The sequence below is a fragment of the Lissotriton helveticus genome, chromosome 7 (assembly GCF_964261635.1).
Source record: "Lissotriton helveticus chromosome 7, aLisHel1.1, whole genome shotgun sequence".
NCBI lineage: Eukaryota > Metazoa > Chordata > Amphibia > Caudata > Salamandridae > Lissotriton > Lissotriton helveticus.
In genome coordinates, this window is record NC_136068.1 from 72,599,342 (window position 1) to 72,620,571 (window position 21,230).

The window sequence follows — 21,230 nt, forward strand, 5'->3', positions numbered from 1 at the left end:
CAGGGGTCCATGCAAGAGTATGTGATAGTATTTCCAGCTGCACTCACTCAGGGGTCCATGCAAGAGTATGTGATAGTATCTCCAGCTGCACTCACTTAAGGGTCCATTCTAGAGTGTGTGATAGTATCTCGAGCTGCACTCACTCAGGGCTCCATGCTAAAGTGTGTGAAAGTGTCTCCAGCTGCACTCACTCAGGGGTCCATGCTAGAGTATGTGATAGTATCTCAAGCTGCACTCACTCAGGGGTCCATGCTAGAGTATGTGATATAATCTCCAGCTGCACTCACTCAGGGGTCCATGCAAGAGTATGTGATAGTATCTCCAGCTGCACTCACTAAGGGGTCCATGCTAGAGTATGTGATAGTATTTCCAGCTGTAGTCACTCATAGGCAGGGTCTATGCAAGAGTATGTGATAGTATCTCCAGCTGCACTCACTCAGGGGTCCATGCTAGAGTATGTGATAGAATGTCGAGCTGCACTCACTCAGGGGTCCATGCTAGAGTATGTGATAGTATCTCCAGCTGCACTCACTCAGGGGTCCATGCTAGAGTATGTGATAGAATGTCGAGCTGCACTCATTCAGGGGTCCATGCTAGAGTATGTGATAGCATCTCCAGCTGCACTCACTCAGGGGTCCATGCTAGAGTATGTGATAGAATGTCGAGCTGCACTCACTCAGGGGTCCATGCTAGAGTATGTGATAGTATCTCCAGCTGCACTCACTCAGGGGTCCATGCTAGAGTATGTGATAGAATGTCGAGCTGCACTCACTCAGGGGTCCATGCTAGAGTATGTGATAGTATCTCCAGCTGCACTCACTCAGGGGTCCATGCTAGAGTATGTGATAGTATCTCTAGCTGCACTCACTCAAGGGTCCATTCTAGAGTATGTGATAGTATCTCAAGCTGCATTCACCCAGGGGTCCATGCTAGAGTATGTGATAGTATCTCTAGCTGCACTCACTCAGGGGTCCATGCTAGAGTATGTGATAGTATCTCTAGCTGCACTCACTCAGGGGTCCATGCAAGTGTATGTGATAGTATCTCCAGCTGGACTCACTCAGGGGTCCATGCTAGAGTTTGTGATAGTATCTCCAGCTGCACTCACTCAGGGGTCCATGCTAGAGTATGTGATAGTATCTCCAGCTGCACTCACTCAGGAGTCCATGCAAGAGTATGTGATAGAATCTCCAGCTGCACTCACTCAGGGGTCCATGCTAGAGTATGTGATAGTATCTCCAGCTGCACTCACTCAGGGGTCCATGCAAGAGTATGTGATAGAATCTCCAGCTGCACTCACTCAGGGGTCCATGCTAAAGGGTGTGAAAGTGTCTCCAGCTGCACTCACTCAGGGGTGTATGCTAGAGTATGTGATAGTATCTCTAGCTGCACTCACTCAGGGGTGTATGCTAGAGTATGTGATAGTATCTCCAGCTGAACTCATTCAGGGGTCCATGCTAGAGTATGTGATAGTATTTCCAGCTGCACTCACTCAGGGGTCCATGCAAGAGTATGTGGTAGTATCTCCAGCTGCACTCACTTAAGGGTACATTCTAGAGTATGTGATAGTATCTCGAGCTGCACTCACTCAGGGGTCCATGCTAGAGTATGTGATAGTATCTCAAGCTGCACTCACTCAGGGGTCCATGCTAGAGTATGTGATAGAATCTCCAGCTGCACTCACTCAGGGGTCCATGCAAGAGTATGTGAAAGTATCTCCAGCTGCACTCACTCAGGGGTCCAAGCTAGAGTATGTGATAGTATCTCCAGCTGCACTCATTCAGGGGTCCATGCTAGAGTATGTGATAGTATCTCCAGCTGCACTCACTCAGGGGTCCATGCTAGAGTATGTGATAGTATTTCCAGCTGTAGTCACTCAGAGGCAGGGTCTATGCAAGAGTATGTGATAGTATCTCCAGCTGCACTCACTCAGGGGTCCATGCTAGAGTATGTGATAGAATGTCGAGCTGCACTCACTCAGGGGTCCATGCTAGAGTATGTGATAGTATCTCCAGCTGCACTCACTCAGGGGTCCATGCTAGAGTATGTGATAGTATCTCCAGCTGCACTCACTTAAGGGTCCATTCTAGAGTATGTGATAGTATCTCGAGCTGCACTCACTCAGGGGTCCATGCTAAAGGGTGTGAAAGTGTCTCCATCTGCACTCACTCAGGGGTCCATGCTAGAGTATGTGACAGTATCTCTAGCTGCACTCACTCAGGGGTGTAGAATAGAGTATGTGATAGTATCTCCAGCTGAACTCATTCAGGGGTCCATGCTAGAGTATGTGATAGTATCTCCAGCTGCACTCACTCAGGGGTCCATGCTAGAGTATGTGATAGTATTTCCAGCTGCACTCACTCAGGGGTCCATGCTAGAGTATGTGATAGTATTTCCAGCTGCACTCACTCAGGGGTCCATGCTAGAGTATGTGACAGTATCTCTAGCTGCACTCACTCAGGGGTCCATGCTAGAGTATGTGATAGTATCTCCAGCTGCACTCACTCAGGGGTCCATGCTAGAGTATGTGATAGTATTTCCGGCTGCACTCACTCAGGGGTCCATGCTAGAGTATGTGACAGTATCTCTAGCTGCACTCACTCAGGGGTCCATGCTAGAGTATGTGATAGTATCTCCAGCTGAACTCATTCAGGGGTCGATGCTAGAGTATGTGATAGTATTTCCAGCTGCACTCACTCAGGGGTCCATGCAAGAGTATGTGGTAGTATCTCCAGCTGCACTCACTTAAGGGTCCATTCTAGAGTATGTGATAGTATCTCGAGCTGCACTCACTCAGGGGTCCATGCTAAAGGGTGTGAAAGTGTCTCCAGCTGCACTCACTCAGGGGTGTATGCTAGAGTATGTGATAGAATCTCCAGCTGCACTCACTCAGGGGTCCATGCTAGAGTATGTGATAGTATCTCCAGCTGCACTCATTCAGGGGTCCATGCTAGAGTATGTGATAGTATCTCCAGCTGCACTCATTCAGGGGTCTATGCTAGAGTATGTGATAATATTTCCAGCTGCACTCACTCAGGGGTCCATGCAAGAGTATGTGATAGAATCTCCAGCTGCACTCACTCAGGGGTCCAAGCTAGAGTATGTGACAGTATCTCCAGCTGCAGTCATTCAGGGGTCCATGCAAGAGTATGTGATAGAATCTCCAGCTGCACTCACTCAGGGGTCCATGCTAGAGTATGTGATAGAATGTCGAGCTGCATTCACCCAGGGGTCCATGCAAGAGTATGTGATAGAATCTCCAGCTGCAGTCACTCAAGGGTCCATGCTAGACTATGTGATAGTATCTCCAGCTGCACTCACTCAGGGGTCCATGCAAGAGTATGTGATAGAATCTCCAGCTGCAGTCACTCAAGGGTCCATGCTAGGGTATGTGATAGTATCTCCAGCTGCACTCACTCAGGGGTGTATGCTAGAGTATGTGATAGTATCTCTAGCTGCACTCACTCAGGGGTCCAAGCAAGAGTATGTGATAGTATCTCCAGCTGCACTCACTCAGGGGTTCATGCTAGAGTATGTGATAGTAACTCCAGCTGCACTCACTCAGGGGTGTATGCTAGAGTATGTGATAGTATCTCTAGCTGCACTCACTCAGGGGTCCAAGCAAGAGTATGTGATAGTATCTCCAGCTGCACTCACTCAGGGGTCCATGCTAGAGTATGTGATAGTATCCCCAGCTACACTCACTCAGGGGTGTATGCTAGAGTATGTGATAGTATCTCCAGCTGCACTCACTCAGGGGTCCATGCTAGGGTATGTGATAGTATCTCCAGCTGCAGTCACTCAGGTGTCCAAGCAAGAGTATGTGATAGAATCTCCAGCTGCACTCACTCAGGGGTCCATGCTAGAGTATGTGATAGTATCTCTAGCTGCACTCACTCAGGGGTCCATGCTAGAGTATGTGATAGTATCTCAAGCTGCACTCACTCAGGGGTCCATGCAAGAGTATGTGATAGTATTTCCAGCTGCACTCACTCAGGGGTCCATGCAAGAGTATGTGATAGTATCTCCAGCTGCACTCACTTAAGGGTCCATTCTAGAGTGTGTGATAGTATCTCGAGCTGCACTCACTCAGGGCTCCATGCTAAAGTGTGTGAAAGTGTCTCCAGCTGCACTCACTCAGGGGTCCATGCTAGAGTATGTGATAGTATCTCAAGCTGCACTCACTCAGGGGTCCATGCTAGAGTATGTGATATAATCTCCAGCTGCACTCACTCAGGGGTCCATGCAAGAGTATGTGATAGTATCTCCAGCTGCACTCACTCAGGGGTCCAAGCTAGAGTATGTGATAGTATCTCCAGCTGCACTCATTCAGGGGTCCATGCTAGAGTATGTGATAGTATCTCCAGCTGCACTCACTAAGGGGTCCATGCTAGAGTATGTGATAGTATTTCCAGCTGTAGTCACTCATAGGCAGGGTCTATGCAAGAGTATGTGATAGTATCTCCAGCTGCACTCACTCAGGGGTCCATGCTAGAGTATGTGATAGAATGTCGAGCTGCACTCACTCAGGGGTCCATGCTAGAGTATGTGATAGTATCTCCAGCTGCACTCACTCAGGGGTCCATGCTAGAGTATGTGATAGAATGTCGAGCTGCACTCATTCAGGGGTCCATGCTAGAGTATGTGATAGCATCTCCAGCTGCACTCACTCAGGGGTCCATGCTAGAGTATGTGATAGAATGTCGAGCTGCACTCACTCAGGGGTCCATGCTAGAGTATGTGATAGTATCTCCAGCTGCACTCACTCAGGGGTCCATGCTAGAGTATGTGATAGAATGTCGAGCTGCACTCACTCAGGGGTCCATGCTAGAGTATGTGATAGTATCTCCAGCTGCACTCACTCAGGGGTCCATGCTAGAGTATGTGATAGTATCTCTAGCTGCACTCACTCAAGGGTCCATTCTAGAGTATGTGATAGTATCTCAAGCTGCATTCACCCAGGGGTCCATGCTAGAGTATGTGATAGTATCTCTAGCTGCACTCACTCAGGGGTCCATGCTAGAGTATGTGATAGTATCTCTAGCTGCACTCACTCAGGGGTCCATGCAAGTGTATGTGATAGTATCTCCAGCTGGACTCACTCAGGGGTCCATGCTAGAGTTTGTGATAGTATCTCCAGCTGCACTCACTCAGGGGTCCATGCTAGAGTATGTGATAGTATCTCCAGCTGCACTCACTCAGGGGTCCATGCTAGAGTATGTGATAGTATCTCCAGCTGCACTCACTCAGGGGTCCATGCTAGAGTATGTGATAGAATCTCGAGCTGCAGTCATTCAGGGGTCCATGCTAGAGTATGTGATAGTATCTCTAGCTGCAGTCACTCAGGTGTCCATGCTAGAGTATGTGATAGTATCTCCAGCTGCACTCACTCAGGGGTCCAAGCAAGAGTATGTGATAGAATCTCCAGCTGCACTCACTCAGGGCTCCATGCTAGAGTATGTGATAGTATCTCCAGCTGCACTCACTCAGGAGTCCATGCAAGAGTATGTGATAGAATCTCCAGCTGCACTCACTCAGGGGTCCATGCTAGAGTATGTGATAGTATCTCCAGCTGCACTCACTCAGGGGTCCATGCAAGAGTATGTGATAGAATCTCCAGCTGCACTCACTCAGGGGTCCATGCTAAAGGGTGTGAAAGTGTCTCCAGCTGCACTCACTCAGGGGTGTATGCTAGAGTATGTGATAGTATCTCTAGCTGCACTCACTCAGGGGTGTATGCTAGAGTATGTGATAGTATCTCCAGCTGAACTCATTCAGGGGTCCATGCTAGAGTATGTGATAGTATTTCCAGCTGCACTCACTCAGGGGTCCATGCAAGAGTATGTGGTAGTATCTCCAGCTGCACTCACTTAAGGGTACATTCTAGAGTATGTGATAGTATCTCGAGCTGCACTCACTCAGGGGTCCATGCTAGAGTATGTGATAGTATCTCAAGCTGCACTCACTCAGGGGTCCATGCTAGAGTATGTGATAGAATCTCCAGCTGCACTCACTCAGGGGTCCATGCAAGAGTATGTGAAAGTATCTCCAGCTGCACTCACTCAGGGGTCCAAGCTAGAGTATGTGATAGTATCTCCAGCTGCACTCATTCAGGGGTCCATGCTAGAGTATGTGATAGTATCTCCAGCTGCACTCACTCAGGGGTCCATGCTAGAGTATGTGATAGTATTTCCAGCTGTAGTCACTCAGAGGCAGGGTCTATGCAAGAGTATGTGATAGTATCTCCAGCTGCACTCACTCAGGGGTCCATGCTAGAGTATGTGATAGAATGTCGAGCTGCACTCACTCAGGGGTCCATGCTAGAGTATGTGATAGTATCTCCAGCTGCACTCACTCAGGGGTCCATGCTAGAGTATGTGATAGAATGTCGAGCTGCACTCATTCAGGGGTCCATGCTAGAGTATGTGATAGAATGTCGAGCTGCACTCACTCAGGGGTCCATGCTAGAGTATGTGATAGAATGTCGAGCTGCACTCACTCAGGGGTCCATGCTAGAGTATGTGATAGTATCTCCAGCTGCACTCACTCAGGGGTATATGCTAGAGTATGTGATAGCATCTCCAGCTGCACTCACTCAGGGGTCCATGCTAGAGTATGTGATAGAATGTCGAGCTGCACTCCATGCTAGAGTATGTGATAGTATCTCCAGCTGCACTCACTCAGGGGTCCAAGCTAGAGTATGTGATAGTATTTCCAGCTGTAGTCACTTAGAGGCAGGGTCTATGCAAGAGTATGTGATAGCATCCATCTCCAGCTGCACTCACTCAGGGGTCCATGCTAGAGTATGTGATAGTATCTCTAGCTGCACTCACTCAAGGGTCCATTCTAGAGTATGTGATAGAATCTCCAGCTACACTCACTCAGGGGTCCAAGCTAGAGTATGTGATAGTATTTCCAGCTGTAGTCACTCAGAGGCAGGGTCTATGCAAGAGTATGTGATAGCATCCATCTCCAGCTGCACTCACTCAGGGGTCCATGCTAGAGTATGTGATAGTATCTCTAGCTGCACTCACTCAAGGGTCCATTCTAGAGTATGTGATAGTATTTCCAGCTGTAGTCACTCAGAGGCAGGGTCTATGCAAGAGTATGTGATAGCATCCATCTCCAGCTGCACTCACTCAGGGGTCCATGCTAGAGTATGTGATAGTATCTCCAGCTGCACTCACTCAGGGGTCCAAGCAAGAGTATGTGATAGTATCTCTAGCTGCACTCACTCAGGGGTCCATGCTAGAGTATGTGATAGTATCTCAAGCTGCATTCACCCAGGGGTCCATGCTAGAGTATGTGATAGTATCTCTAGCTGCACTCACTCAGGGGTCCATGCTAGAGTATGTGATAGTATCTCTAGCTGCACTCACTCAGGGGTCCATGCAAGTGTATGTGATAGTATCTCCAGCTGCACTCACTCAGGGGTCCATGCTAGAGTATGTGAGAGTATCTCCAGCTGCACTCACTCAGGGGTCCATGCTAGAGTATGTGATAGTATCTCCAGCTGCACTCACTCAGGGGTCCATGCTAGAGTATGTGATAGTATCTCCAGCTGCACTCACTCAGGGGTCCATGCTAGAGTATGTGATAGAATCTCGAGCTGCAGTCATTCAGGGGTCCATGCTAGAGTATGTGATAGTATCTCTAGCTGCAGTCACTCAGGTGTCCATGCTAGAGTATGTGATAGTATCTCCAGCTGCACTCACTCAGGGGTCCATGCAAGAGTATGTGATCGTATCTCCAGCTGCACTCACTCAGGGGTCCATGCTAGAGTATGTGATAGTATCTCTAGCTGCACTCACTCAGGGGTGTATGCTAGAGTATGTGATAGTATCTCTAGCTGCACTCACTCAGGGGTCCAAGCAAGAGTATGTGATAGAATCTCCAGCTGCACTCACTCAGGGGTCCATGCTAGAGTATGTGATAGTATCTCCAGCTGCACTCACTCAGGAGTCCATGCAAGAGTATGTGATAGAATCTCCAGCTGCACTCACTCAGGGGTCCATGCTAGAGTATGTGATAGTATCTCCAGCTGCACTCACTCAGGGGTCCATGCAAGAGTATGTGATAGAATCTCCAGCTGCACTCACTCGGAGGCAGGGTCTGTGCAAGAGTATGTGATAGAATCTCCAGCTGCACTCACTCAGGGGTCCATGCTAGAGTATGTGATAGAATCTCGAGCTGCACTCACTCAGGCTTAGGATCCATGCTAGAGTATGTGATAGCATCTCTAGCTGCACTCACTCAGGGGTCCATGCTAGAGTATGTGATAGTATCTCCAGCTGCACTCATTCAGGGGTCCATGCTAGAGTATGTGATAGTATCTCCAGCTGCACTCACTCAGGGATGTATGCTAGAGTATGTGATAGTATATCCAGCTGCACTCACTCAGGGGTCCATGCAAGAGTATGTGATAGAATCTCCAGCTGCACTCACTCGGAGGCAGGGTCTGTGCAAGAGTATGTGATAGCATTTCCAGCTGCACTCACTCAGGGGTCCATGCTAGAGTATGTGATAGAATCTCGAGCTGCACTCACTGAGGCTTAGGATCCATGCTACAGTATGTGATAGTATCTCTAGCTGCACTCACTCAGGGGATCCATGCTAGAGTATGTGATAGTATCTCTAGCTGCACTCACTCAGGGGTCCATGCTAGAGTATGCGATAGTATCTCCAGCTGCACTCATTCAGGGGTCCATGCTAGAGTATGTGATAGTATCTCCAGCTGCACTCACTCAGGGGTCCAAGCTAGAGTATGTGATAGCATCTCCAGCTTCACTCACTCAGGGGTCCATGCTAGAGTATGTGATAGTATCTCCAGCTACACTCACTCAGGGGTCCATGCTAGAGTATGTGGTAGTATCTCCAGCTGCACTCATTCAGGGGTCCATGCTAGAGTATGTGATAGTATTTCCAGCTGTAGTCACTCAGAGGCAGGGTCTATGCAAGAGTATGTGATATCATCTCCAGCTGCACTCACTCAGGGGTCCATGCTAGAGTATGTGATAGAATCTCGAGCTGCACTCACTCAGGCTTAGGATCCATGCTAGAGTATGTGATAGTATCTCCAGCTGCACTCACTCAGGGGTCCATGCAAGAGTATGTGATAGTATCTCTAGCTGCACTCACTCAGGGGTCCATGCAAGAGTATGTGATAGAATCTCCAGGTGCACTCACTCAGGGGTCCAAGCAAGAGTATGTGATAGAATCTCCAGCTGCACTCACTCAGGGGTCCATGCTAGAGTGTGTGATAGCATGTCTAGCTGCACTCACTCAGGGGTCCATGCTAGAGTATGTGATAGTATCTCCAGCTGCACTCACTCAGGGGTCCATGCTAGAGTATGTGATAGTATCTCCAGCTGCACTCACTCAAGGGTCCATGCTAGAGTATGTGATAGTATATCTAGCTGCACTCACTCAGGGGTCCATGCTAGAGTATGTGATAGTATCTCCAGCTGCACTCACTCAGGGGTCCAAGCAAGAGTATGTGATAGAATCTCCAGCTGCACTCACTCAGGGGTCCATGCTAGAGTATGTGATAGTATCTCCAGCTGCACTCACTCAGGGGTCCATGCTAGAGTATGTGATAGAATCTCGAGCTGCACTCACTCAGGGGTCCATGCTAGAGTATGTGATAGTATCTCCAGCTGCACTCACTCAGGGGTCCATGCTAGAGTATGTGATAGTATCTCCAGCTGCACTCACTCAGGGGTCCATGCAAGAGTATGTGATAGAATCTCCAGCTGCACTCATTCAGGGGTCCATGCTAGAGTATGTGATAGTATCTCCAGCTGCACTCATTCAGGGGTCCATGCTAGAGTATGTGATAGTATCTCCAGCTGCACTCATTCAGGGGTCCATGCTAGAGTATGTGATAGTATCTCCAGCTGCACTCATTCAGGGGTCCATGCTAGAGTATGTGATAGTATCTCCAGCTGCACTCACTCAGGGGTCCAAGCAAGAGTATGTGATAGAATCTCCAGCTGCACTCACTCAGGGGTCCATGCTAGAGTATGTGATAGTATCTCCAGCTTCACTCATTCAGGGGTCCATGCTAGAGTATGTGATAGTATCTCCAGCTGCACTCACTCAGGGGATCCAAGCAAGAGTATGTGATAGAATCACCAGCTGCACTCACTCAGGGGTCCATGCTAGAGTATGTGATAGAATCTCCAGCTGCACTCATTCAGGGGTCCATGCTAGAGTATGTGATAGTATCTCCAGCTGCACTCATTCAGGGGTCCATGTTAGAGTATGTGATAGTATCTCCAGCTGCACTCATTCAGGGGTCCATGCTAGAGTATGTGATAGTATCTCCAGCTGCACTCATTCAGGGGTCCATGCTAGAGTATGTGATAGTATCTCCAGCTGCACTCACTCAGGGGTCCAAGCAAGAGTATGTGATAGAATCTCCAGCTGCACTCACTCAGGGGTCCATGCTAGAGTATGTGATAGTATCTCCAGCTGCACTCATTCAGGGGTCCATGCTAGAGTATGTGATAGTATCTCCAGCTGCACTCACTCAGGAGTCCATGCAAGAGTATGTGATAGAATCTCGAGCTGCACTCACTCAGGGGTCCATGCTAGAGTATGTGATAGTATCTCCAGCTGCACTCACTCAGGGGTCCCTGCTAGAGTATGTGATAGAATCTCCAGCTGCACTCATTCAGGGGTCCATGCTAGAGTATGTGATAGTATCTCCAGCTGCACTCACCCAGGGGTCCATGCTAGAGTATGTGATAGAATCTCGAGCTGCACTCACTCAGGCTTAGGATCCATGCTAGAGTATGTGATAGTATCTCCAGCTGCACTCACTCAGGGGTCAATGCAAGAGTATGTGATAGTATCTCTAGCTGCACTCACTCAGGGGTCCATGCAAGAGTATGTGATAGTATCTCCAGCTGCACTCATTCAGGGGTCCATGCTAGAGTATGTGATAGTATCTCCAGCTGCACTCACTCAGGGGTCCATGCTAGAGTATGTGATAGTATCTCCAGCTGCACTCACTCAGGGGTCCATGCTAGAGTATGTGATAGAATCTCGAGCTGCACTCACTCAGGGGTCCATGCTAGAGTATGTGATAGTATCTCCAGCTGCACTCACTCAGGGGTCCATGCTAGAGTATGTGATAGTATCTCCAGCTGCACTCACTCAGGGGTCCATGCTAGAGTATGTGATAGTATCTCCAGCTGCACTCACTCAGGGGTCCATGCTAGAGTATGTGATAGTATCTCCAGCTGCACTCACTCAGGGGTCCATGCTAGAGTATGTGATAGTATCTCCAGCTGCACTCACTCAGGGGTCCATGCTAGAGTATGTGATAGAATCTCGAGCTGCACTCACTCAGGCTTAGGATCCATGCTAGAGTATGTGATAGTATCTCCAGCTGCACTCACTCAGGGGTCCATGCAAGAGTATGTGATAGTATCTCTAGCTGCACTCACTCAGGGGTCCATGCAAGAGTATGTGATAGTATCTCCAGCTGCACTCATTCAGCGGTCCATGCTAGAGTATGTGATAGTATCTCCAGCTGCACTCACTCAGGGGTCCATGCTAGAGTATGTGATAGTATCTCCAGCTGCACTCACTCAGGGGTCCATGCTAGAGTATGTGATAGAATCTCGAGCTGCACTCACTCAGGGGTCCATGCTAGAGTATGTGATAGAATCTCCAGCTGCACTCATTCAGGGGTCCATGCTAGAGTATGTGATAGTATCTCCAGCTGCACTCATTCAGGGGTCCATGCTAGAGTATGTGATAGTATCTCCAGCTGCACTCACACAGGGGTCCATGCTAGAGTATGTGATAGTATCTCCAGCTACACTCACTCAGGGGTCCATGCTAGAGTATGTGATAGTATCTCCAGCTGCACTCACTCAGGGGTCCATGCTAGAGTATGTGATAGTATCTCCAGCTGCACTCACTCAGGGGTCCATGCTAGAGTATGTGATAGAATCTCGAGCTGCAGTCATTCAGGGGTCCATGCTAGAGTATGTGATAGTATCTCCAGCTGCACTCACTCAGGGGTCCATGCTAGAGTATGTGATAGTATCTCCAGCTGCACTCATTCAGGGGTCCATGCTAGAGTATGTGATAGAATCTCCAGCTGCACTCACTCGGAGGCAGGGTCTGTGCAAGAGTATGTGATAGTATCTCCAGCTACACTCACTCAGGGGTCCATGCTAGAGTGTGTGATAGTATCTCTAGCTGCACTCACTCAGGGGTCCATGCTAGAGTATGTGATAGTATCTCCAGCTACACTCACTCAGGGGTCCATGCTAGAGTGTGTGATAGTATCTCTAGCTGCACTCACTCAGGGGTCCATGCAAGAGTATGTGATAGTATCTCCAGCTGCAGTCACACAGGGGTCCATGCTAGAGTATGTGATAGAATCTCCAGCTGCACTCACTCAGGGGTCCATGCAAGAGTATGTGATAGTATTTCCAGCTGCACTCACTCAGGGGTCCATGCTAGAGTATGTGATAGAATCTCGAGCTGCACTCACTCAGGGGTCCATGCTAGAGTATGTGATAGTATCTCCAGCTGCACTCACGCAGGGGTCCATGCTAGAGTATGTGATAGTATCTCCAGCTGCACTCACTCAGGGGTCCATGCTAGAGTATGTGATAGTATCTCCAGCTGCACTCACTCAGGGGTCCATGCTAGAGTATGTGATAGTATCTCCAGCTGCACTCACTCAGGGGTCCATGCTAGAGTATGTGATAGAATCTCGAGCTGCACTCACTCAGGCTTAGGATCCATGCTAGAGTATGTGATAGTATCTCCAGCTGCACTCACTCAGGGGTCCATGCAAGAGTATGTGATAGTATCTCTAGCTGCACTCACTCAGGGGTCCATGCAAGAGTATGTGATAGTATCTCCAGCTGCACTCATTTAGGGGTCCATGCTAGAGTATGTGATAGTATCTCCAGCTGCACTCACTCAGGGGTCCATGCTAGAGTATGTGATAGTATCTCCAGCTGCACTCACTCAGGGGTCCATGCTAGAGTATGTGATAGAATCTCGAGCTGCACTCACTCAGGGGTCCATGCTAGAGTATGTGATAGAATCTCCAGCTGCACTCATTCAGGGGTCCATGCTAGAGTATGTGATAGTATCTCCAGCTGCACTCATTCAGGGGTCCATGCTAGAGTATGTGATAGTATCTCCAGCTGCACTCACACAGGGGTCCATGCTAGAGTATGTGATAGTATCTCCAGCTACACTCACTCAGGGGTCCATGCTAGAGTATGTGATAGTATCTCCAGCTGCACTCACTCAGGGGTCCATGCTAGAGTATGTGATAGTATCTCCAGCTGCACTCACTCAGGGGTCCATGCTAGAGTATGTGTTAGAATCTCGAGCTGCAGTCATTCAGGGGTCCATGCTAGAGTATGTGATAGTATCTCCAGCTGCACTCACTCAGGGGTCCATGCTAGAGTATGTGATAGTATCTCCAGCTGCACTCATTCAGGGGTCCATGCTAGAGTATGTGATAGAATCTCCAGCTGCACTCACTCGGAGGCAGGGTCTGTGCAAGAGTATGTGATAGAATCTCCAGCTGCACTCACTCAGGGGTCCATGCAAGAGTATGTGATAGAATCTCCAGCTGCACTCACTCGGAGGCAGGGTCTGTGCAAGAGTATGTGATAGCATTTCCAGCTGCACTCACTCAGGGGTCCATGCTAGAGTATGTGATAGAATCTCGAGCTGCACTCACTGAGGCTTAGGATCCATGCTACAGTATGTGATAGTATCTCTAGCTGCACTCACTCAGGGGATCCATGCTAGAGTATGTGATAGTATCTCTAGCTGCACTCACTCAGGGGTCCATGCTAGAGTATGCGATAGTATCTCCAGCTGCACTCATTCAGGGGTCCATGCTAGAGTATGTGATAGTATCTCCAGCTGCACTCACTCAGGGGTCCAAGCTAGAGTATGTGATAGCATCTCCAGCTTCACTCACTCAGGGGTCCATGCTAGAGTATGTGATAGTATCTCCAGCTACACTCACTCAGGGGTCCATGCTAGAGTATGTGGTAGTATCTCCAGCTGCACTCATTCAGGGGTCCATGCTAGAGTATGTGATAGTATTTCCAGCTGTAGTCACTCAGAGGCAGGGTCTATGCAAGAGTATGTGATATCATCTCCAGCTGCACTCACTCAGGGGTCCATGCTAGAGTATGTGATAGAATCTCGAGCTGCACTCACTCAGGCTTAGGATCCATGCTAGAGTATGTGATAGTATCTCCAGCTGCACTCACTCAGGGGTCCATGCAAGAGTATGTGATAGTATCTCTAGCTGCACTCACTCAGGGGTCCATGCAAGAGTATGTGATAGAATCTCCAGGTGCACTCACTCAGGGGTCCAAGCAAGAGTATGTGATAGAATCTCCAGCTGCACTCACTCAGGGGTCCATGCTAGAGTGTGTGATAGCATGTCTAGCTGCACTCACTCAGGGGTCCATGCTAGAGTATGTGATAGTATCTCCAGCTGCACTCACTCAGGGGTCCATGCTAGAGTATGTGATAGTATCTCCAGCTGCACTCACTCAAGGGTCCATGCTAGAGTATGTGATAGTATATCTAGCTGCACTCACTCAGGGGTCCATGCTAGAGTATGTGATAGTATCTCCAGCTGCACTCACTCAGGGGTCCAAGCAAGAGTATGTGATAGAATCTCCAGCTGCACTCACTCAGGGGTCCATGCTAGAGTATGTGATAGTATCTCCAGCTGCACTCACTCAGGGGTCCATGCTAGAGTATGTGATAGAATCTCGAGCTGCACTCACTCAGGGGTCCATGCTAGAGTATGTGATAGTATCTCCAGCTGCACTCACTCAGGGGTCCATGCTAGAGTATGTGATAGTATCTCCAGCTGCACTCACTCAGGGGTCCATGCAAGAGTATGTGATAGAATCTCCAGCTGCACTCATTCAGGGGTCCATGCTAGAGTATGTGATAGTATCTCCAGCTGCACTCATTCAGGGGTCCATGCTAGAGTATGTGATAGTATCTCCAGCTGCACTCATTCAGGGGTCCATGCTAGAGTATGTGATAGTATCTCCAGCTGCACTCATTCAGGGGTCCATGCTAGAGTATGTGATAGTATCTCCAGCTGCACTCACTCAGGGGTCCAAGCAAGAGTATGTGATAGAATCTCCAGCTGCACTCACTCAGGGGTCCATGCTAGAGTATGTGATAGTATCTCCAGCTTCACTCATTCAGGGGTCCATGCTAGAGTATGTGATAGTATCTCCAGCTGCACTCACTCAGGGGATCCAAGCAAGAGTATGTGATAGAATCACCAGCTGCACTCACTCAGGGGTCCATGCTAGAGTATGTGATAGAATCTCCAGCTGCACTCATTCAGGGGTCCATGCTAGAGTATGTGATAGTATCTCCAGCTGCACTCATTCAGGGGTCCATGTTAGAGTATGTGATAGTATCTCCAGCTGCACTCATTCAGGGGTCCATGCTAGAGTATGTGATAGTATCTCCAGCTGCACTCATTCAGGGGTCCATGCTAGAGTATGTGATAGTATCTCCAGCTGCACTCACTCAGGGGTCCAAGCAAGAGTATGTGATAGAATCTCCAGCTGCACTCACTCAGGGGTCCATGCTAGAGTATGTGATAGTATCTCCAGCTGCACTCATTCAGGGGTCCATGCTAGAGTATGTGATAGTATCTCCAGCTGCACTCACTCAGGAGTCCATGCAAGAGTATGTGATAGAATCTCGAGCTGCACTCACTCAGGGGTCCATGCTAGAGTATGTGATAGTATCTCCAGCTGCACTCACTCAGGGGTCCCTGCTAGAGTATGTGATAGAATCTCCAGCTGCACTCATTCAGGGGTCCATGCTAGAGTATGTGATAGTATCTCCAGCTGCACTCACCCAGGGGTCCATGCTAGAGTATGTGATAGAATCTCGAGCTGCACTCACTCAGGCTTAGGATCCATGCTAGAGTATGTGATAGTATCTCCAGCTGCACTCACTCAGGGGTCAATGCAAGAGTATGTGATAGTATCTCTAGCTGCACTCACTCAGGGGTCCATGCAAGAGTATGTGATAGTATCTCCAGCTGCACTCATTCAGGGGTCCATGCTAGAGTATGTGATAGTATCTCCAGCTGCACTCACTCAGGGGTCCATGCTAGAGTATGTGATAGTATCTCCAGCTGCACTCACTCAGGGGTCCATGCTAGAGTATGTGATAGAATCTCGAGCTGCACTCACTCAGGGGTCCATGCTAGAGTATGTGATAGTATCTCCAGCTGCACTCACTCAGGGGTCCATGCTAGAGTATGTGATAGTATCTCCAGCTGCACTCACTCAGGGGTCCATGCTAGAGTATGTGATAGTATCTCCAGCTGCACTCACTCAGGGGTCCATGCTAGAGTATGTGATAGTATCTCCAGCTGCACTCACTCAGGGGTCCATGCTAGAGTATGTGATAGTATCTCCAGCTGCACTCACTCAGGGGTCCATGCTAGAGTATGTGATAGAATCTCGAGCTGCACTCACTCAGGCTTAGGATCCATGCTAGAGTATGTGATAGTATCTCCAGCTGCACTCACTCAGGGGTCCATGCAAGAGTATGTGATAGTATCTCTAGCTGCACTCACTCAGGGGTCCATGCAAGAGTATGTGATAGTATCTCCAGCTGCACTCATTCAGCGGTCCATGCTAGAGTATGTGATAGTATCTCCAGCTGCACTCACTCAGGGGTCCATGCTAGAGTATGTGATAGTATCTCCAGCTGCACTCACTCAGGGGTCCATGCTAGAGTATGTGATAGAATCTCGAGCTGCACTCACTCAGGGGTCCATGCTAGAGTATGTGATAGAATCTCCAGCTGCACTCATTCAGGGGTCCATGCTAGAGTATGTGATAGTATCTCCAGCTGCACTCATTCAGGGGTCCATGCTAGAGTATGTGATAGTATCTCCAGCTGCACTCACACAGGGGTCCATGCTAGAGTATGTGATAGTATCTCCAGCTACACTCACTCAGGGGTCCATGCTAGAGTATGTGATAGTATCTCCAGCTGCACTCACTCAGGGGTCCATGCTAGAGTATGTGATAGTATCTCCAGCTGCACTCACTCAGGGGTCCATGCTAGAGTATGTGATAGAATCTCGAGCTGCAGTCATTCAGGGGTCCATGCTAGAGTATGTGATAGTATCTCCAGCTGCACTCACTCAGGGGTCCATGCTAGAGTATGTGATAGTATCTCCAGCTGCACTCATTCAGGGGTCCATGCTAGAGTATGTGATAGAATCTCCAGCTGCACTCACTCGGAGGCAGGGTCTGTGCAAGAGTATGTGATAGTATCTCCAGCTACACTCACTCAGGGGTCCATGCTAGAGTGTGTGATAGTATCTCTAGCTGCACTCACTCAGGGGTCCATGCTAGAGTATGTGATAGTATCTCCAGCTACACTCACTCAGGGGTCCATGCTAGAGTGTGTGATAGTATCTCTAGCTGCACTCACTCAGGGGTCCATGCAAGAGTATGTGATAGTATCTCCAGCTGCAGTCACACAGGGGTCCATGCTAGAGTATGTGATAGAATCTCCAGCTGCACTCACTCAGGGGTCCATGCAAGAGTATGTGATAGTATTTCCAGCTGCACTCACTCAGGGGTCCATGCTAGAGTATGTGATAGAATCTCGAGCTGCACTCACTCAGGGGTCCATGCTAGAGTATGTGATAGTATCTCCAGCTGCACTCACGCAGGGGTCCATGCTAGAGTATGTGATAGTATCTCCAGCTGCACTCACTCAGGGGTCCATGCTAGAGTATGTGATAGTATCTCCAGCTGCACTCACTCAGGGGTCCATGCTAGAGTATGTGATAGTATCTCCAGCTGCACTCACTCAGGGGTCCATGCTAGAGTATGTGATAGAATCTCGAGCTGCACTCACTCAGGCTTAGGATCCATGCTAGAGTATGTGATAGTATCTCCAGCTGCACTCACTCAGGGGTCCATGCAAGAGTATGTGATAGTATCTCTAGCTGCACTCACTCAGGGGTCCATGCAAGAGTATGTGATAGTATCTCCAGCTGCACTCATTTAGGGGTCCATGCTAGAGTATGTGATAGTATCTCCAGCTGCACTCACTCAGGGGTCCATGCTAGAGTATGTGATAGTATCTCCAGCTGCACTCACTCAGGGGTCCATGCTAGAGTATGTGATAGAATCTCGAGCTGCACTCACTCAGGGGTCCATGCTAGAGTATGTGATAGAATCTCCAGCTGCACTCATTCAGGGGTCCATGCTAGAGTATGTGATAGTATCTCCAGCTGCACTCATTCAGGGGTCCATGCTAGAGTATGTGATAGTATCTCCAGCTGCACTCACACAGGGGTCCATGCTAGAGTATGTGATAGTATCTCCAGCTACACTCACTCAGGGGTCCATGCTAGAGTATGTGATAGTATCTCCAGCTGCACTCACTCAGGGGTCCATGCTAGAGTATGTGATAGTATCTCCAGCTGCACTCACTCAGGGGTCCATGCTAGAGTATGTGTTAGAATCTCGAGCTGCAGTCATTCAGGGGTCCATGCTAGAGTATGTGATAGTATCTCCAGCTGCACTCACTCAGGGGTCCATGCTAGAGTATGTGATAGTATCTCCAGCTGCACTCATTCAGGGGTCCATGCTAGAGTATGTGATAGAATCTCCAGCTGCACTCACTCGGAGGCAGGGTCTGTGCAAGAGTATGTGATAGAATCTCCAGCTGCACTCACTCAGGGGTCCAAGCAAGAGTATGTGATAGAATCTCCAGCTGCACTCACTCAGGGGTCCATGCTAGAGTGTGTGATAGTATCTCTAGCTGCACTCACTCAGGGGTCCATGCTAGAGTATGTGATAGTATCTCCAGCTACACTCACTCAGGGGTCCATGCTAGAGTGTGTGATAGTATCTCTAGCTGCACTCACTCAGGGGTCCATGCAAGAGTATGTGATAGTATCTCCAGCTGCAGTCACACAGGGGTCCATGCTAGAGTATGTGATAGAATCTCCAGCTGCACTCACTCAGGGGTCCATGCAAGAGTATGTGATAGAATCTCCAGCTGCACTCACTCAGGGGTCCATGCTAGAGTATGTGATAGTATCTCCAGCTGCACTCACTCAGGGGTCCATGCTAGAGTATGTGATAGTATCTCCAGCTGCACTCACTCAGGAGTCCATGCAAGAGTATGTGATAGAATCTCGAGCTGCACTCACTCAGGGGTCCATGCTAGAGTATGTGATAGTATCTCCAGCTGCACTCACTCAGGGGTCCATGCTAGAGTATGTGATAGTATCTCCAGCTGCACTCACTCAGGGGTCCATGCTAGAGTATGTGATAGTATCTCCAGCTGCACTCACTCAGGGGTCCATGCTAGAGTATGTGATAGTATCTCCAGCTGCACTCACTCAAGGGTCCATGCTAGAGTATGTGATAGTATATCTAGCTGCACTCACTCGGAGGCAGGGTCTGTGCAAGAGTATGTGATAGCATTTCCAGCTGCACTCATTCAGGGGTCCAAGCAAGAGTATGTGATAGTATCTCCAGCTGCACTCACTCAGGGGTCCATGCTAGAGTATGTGATAGTATCTCCAGCTGCACTCACTCAGGAGTCCATGCAAGAGTATGTGATAGAATCTCGAGCTGCACTCACTCAGGGGTCCATGCTAGAGTATGTGATAGTATCTCCAGCTGCACTCACTCAGGGGTCCATGCTAGAGTATGTGATAGTATCTCCAGCTGCACTCACTCAGGGGTCCATGCTAGAGTATGTGATAGTATCTCCAGCTGCACTCACTCAGGGGTCCATGCTAGAGTATGTGATAGTATCTCCAGCTGCACTCACTCAAGGGTCCATGCTAGAGTATGTGATAGTATATCTAGCTGCACTCACTCGGAGGCAGGGTCTGTGCAAGAGTATGTGATAGCATTTCCAGCTGCACTCATTCAGGGGTCCAAGCAAGAGTATGTGAAAGAATCTCCAGCTGCACTCACTCAGGGGTCCATGCTAGAGTGTGTGATAGTATCTCCAGCTGCACTCATTTGGAGGCAGGGTCTATGCAAGAGTATGTGATAGTATCTCCAGCTGCACTCACTCAGGGGTCCATGCTAGAGTATGTGATAGTATCTCCAGCTGCACTCACTCAGGGGTCCATGCTAGAGTATGTGATAGTATCTCCAGCTGCAGTCACTCAGGGTCAGGGTCTGTGCTATAACATCGGTTGAAATTTCCAGCTGTGCTCACTCAGGGACCAGGTCAAGGCTATAGTACGTGATAGAGTCTCCAGCGCCCCTCACATAAGGACACGGTTCATCATTCTTCGAGACGTGTCAGTCATGATTTTCTCTCAGCAGGAAGATTCTCCAGCTATCAATGAATGAGTCAAGATCGCCTGTTTCTCATACAGACTCTGCCTTTCTTTTCTCATTTCCAGGTGTGGAGACTATAGCGGTCTACGAAGAGATTTTGAGGCAGGTGCGCTACCATATCAGCCACGGGGCGGCGCTGTACGAGAGGAAGTTCCACCTAGCCTGCACCGAGATGAACGGTCGGTACTCCAGCAACGAGTTTACAGTTGAGGTACTTTCCAAATATCTGTGATACTAATAATGATGAGGGAGTGGCAAAGAGGTGGGAACAAGCTTTATCAGAAAAGCATTGGGTGTGAGAGGTCAGAAAACTAGTGATAAATGTGCATGTAGGCTGAGCACCCTTCTGGACTCAGGGGAGGGATGATTGATTAAAGCATAATTGTTATGAAGTTGTTTCTCCAGTTGAGGCATCTGAGATCAAGGCGATATCTTGCTGGATTCACTAAATGGTCCATCCATAAAATTCAAGATGGCGGTGCAGGTCTGCCGGATGGCCATTCTATTGGTTCAGCCATAGGGTCAGTAAGGCAGACATTTCAGTTGGTTCAGCCAGGCAGGTCCAAGTTAAGGCCAGTGCATATGGTTCAGTCATGCAGCTCAGGTGGAGATGGGTGAGACATACATGTTCACAAAAGAATCCCTTTCTGTTCCACCAGGCTGCACATCCCCAATCTATTTGAATCCAATGAATCAATTTCATACATTTTTCTCTTTTTCTTTATTGTTTCACTTACTTTTCTATCCATTACTCTTAGTTTGTGTTCAATTCATTTTATCAAAAAATAGCTTAACGTTGGAACTCACAAAAACTCCGGAGTATTGAATGGGTTT

At 48.8% G+C, this 21,230-nt stretch overlaps 1 protein-coding gene across 1 annotated transcript in view; it reads left to right on the forward strand.

The window, feature by feature from the left end:
• CLSTN3 (calsyntenin 3) overlaps window positions 1–21,230 on the forward strand; it is a 179,616-nt gene that overhangs the window by 147,260 nt on the left and 11,126 nt on the right. The window contains exon 15 of the mRNA XM_078651483.1: window positions 20,462–20,607. Coding sequence (XP_078507609.1) covers window positions 20,462–20,607 — 146 coding nt within the window. The remainder of the gene's footprint in view (window positions 1–20,461; window positions 20,608–21,230) is intronic.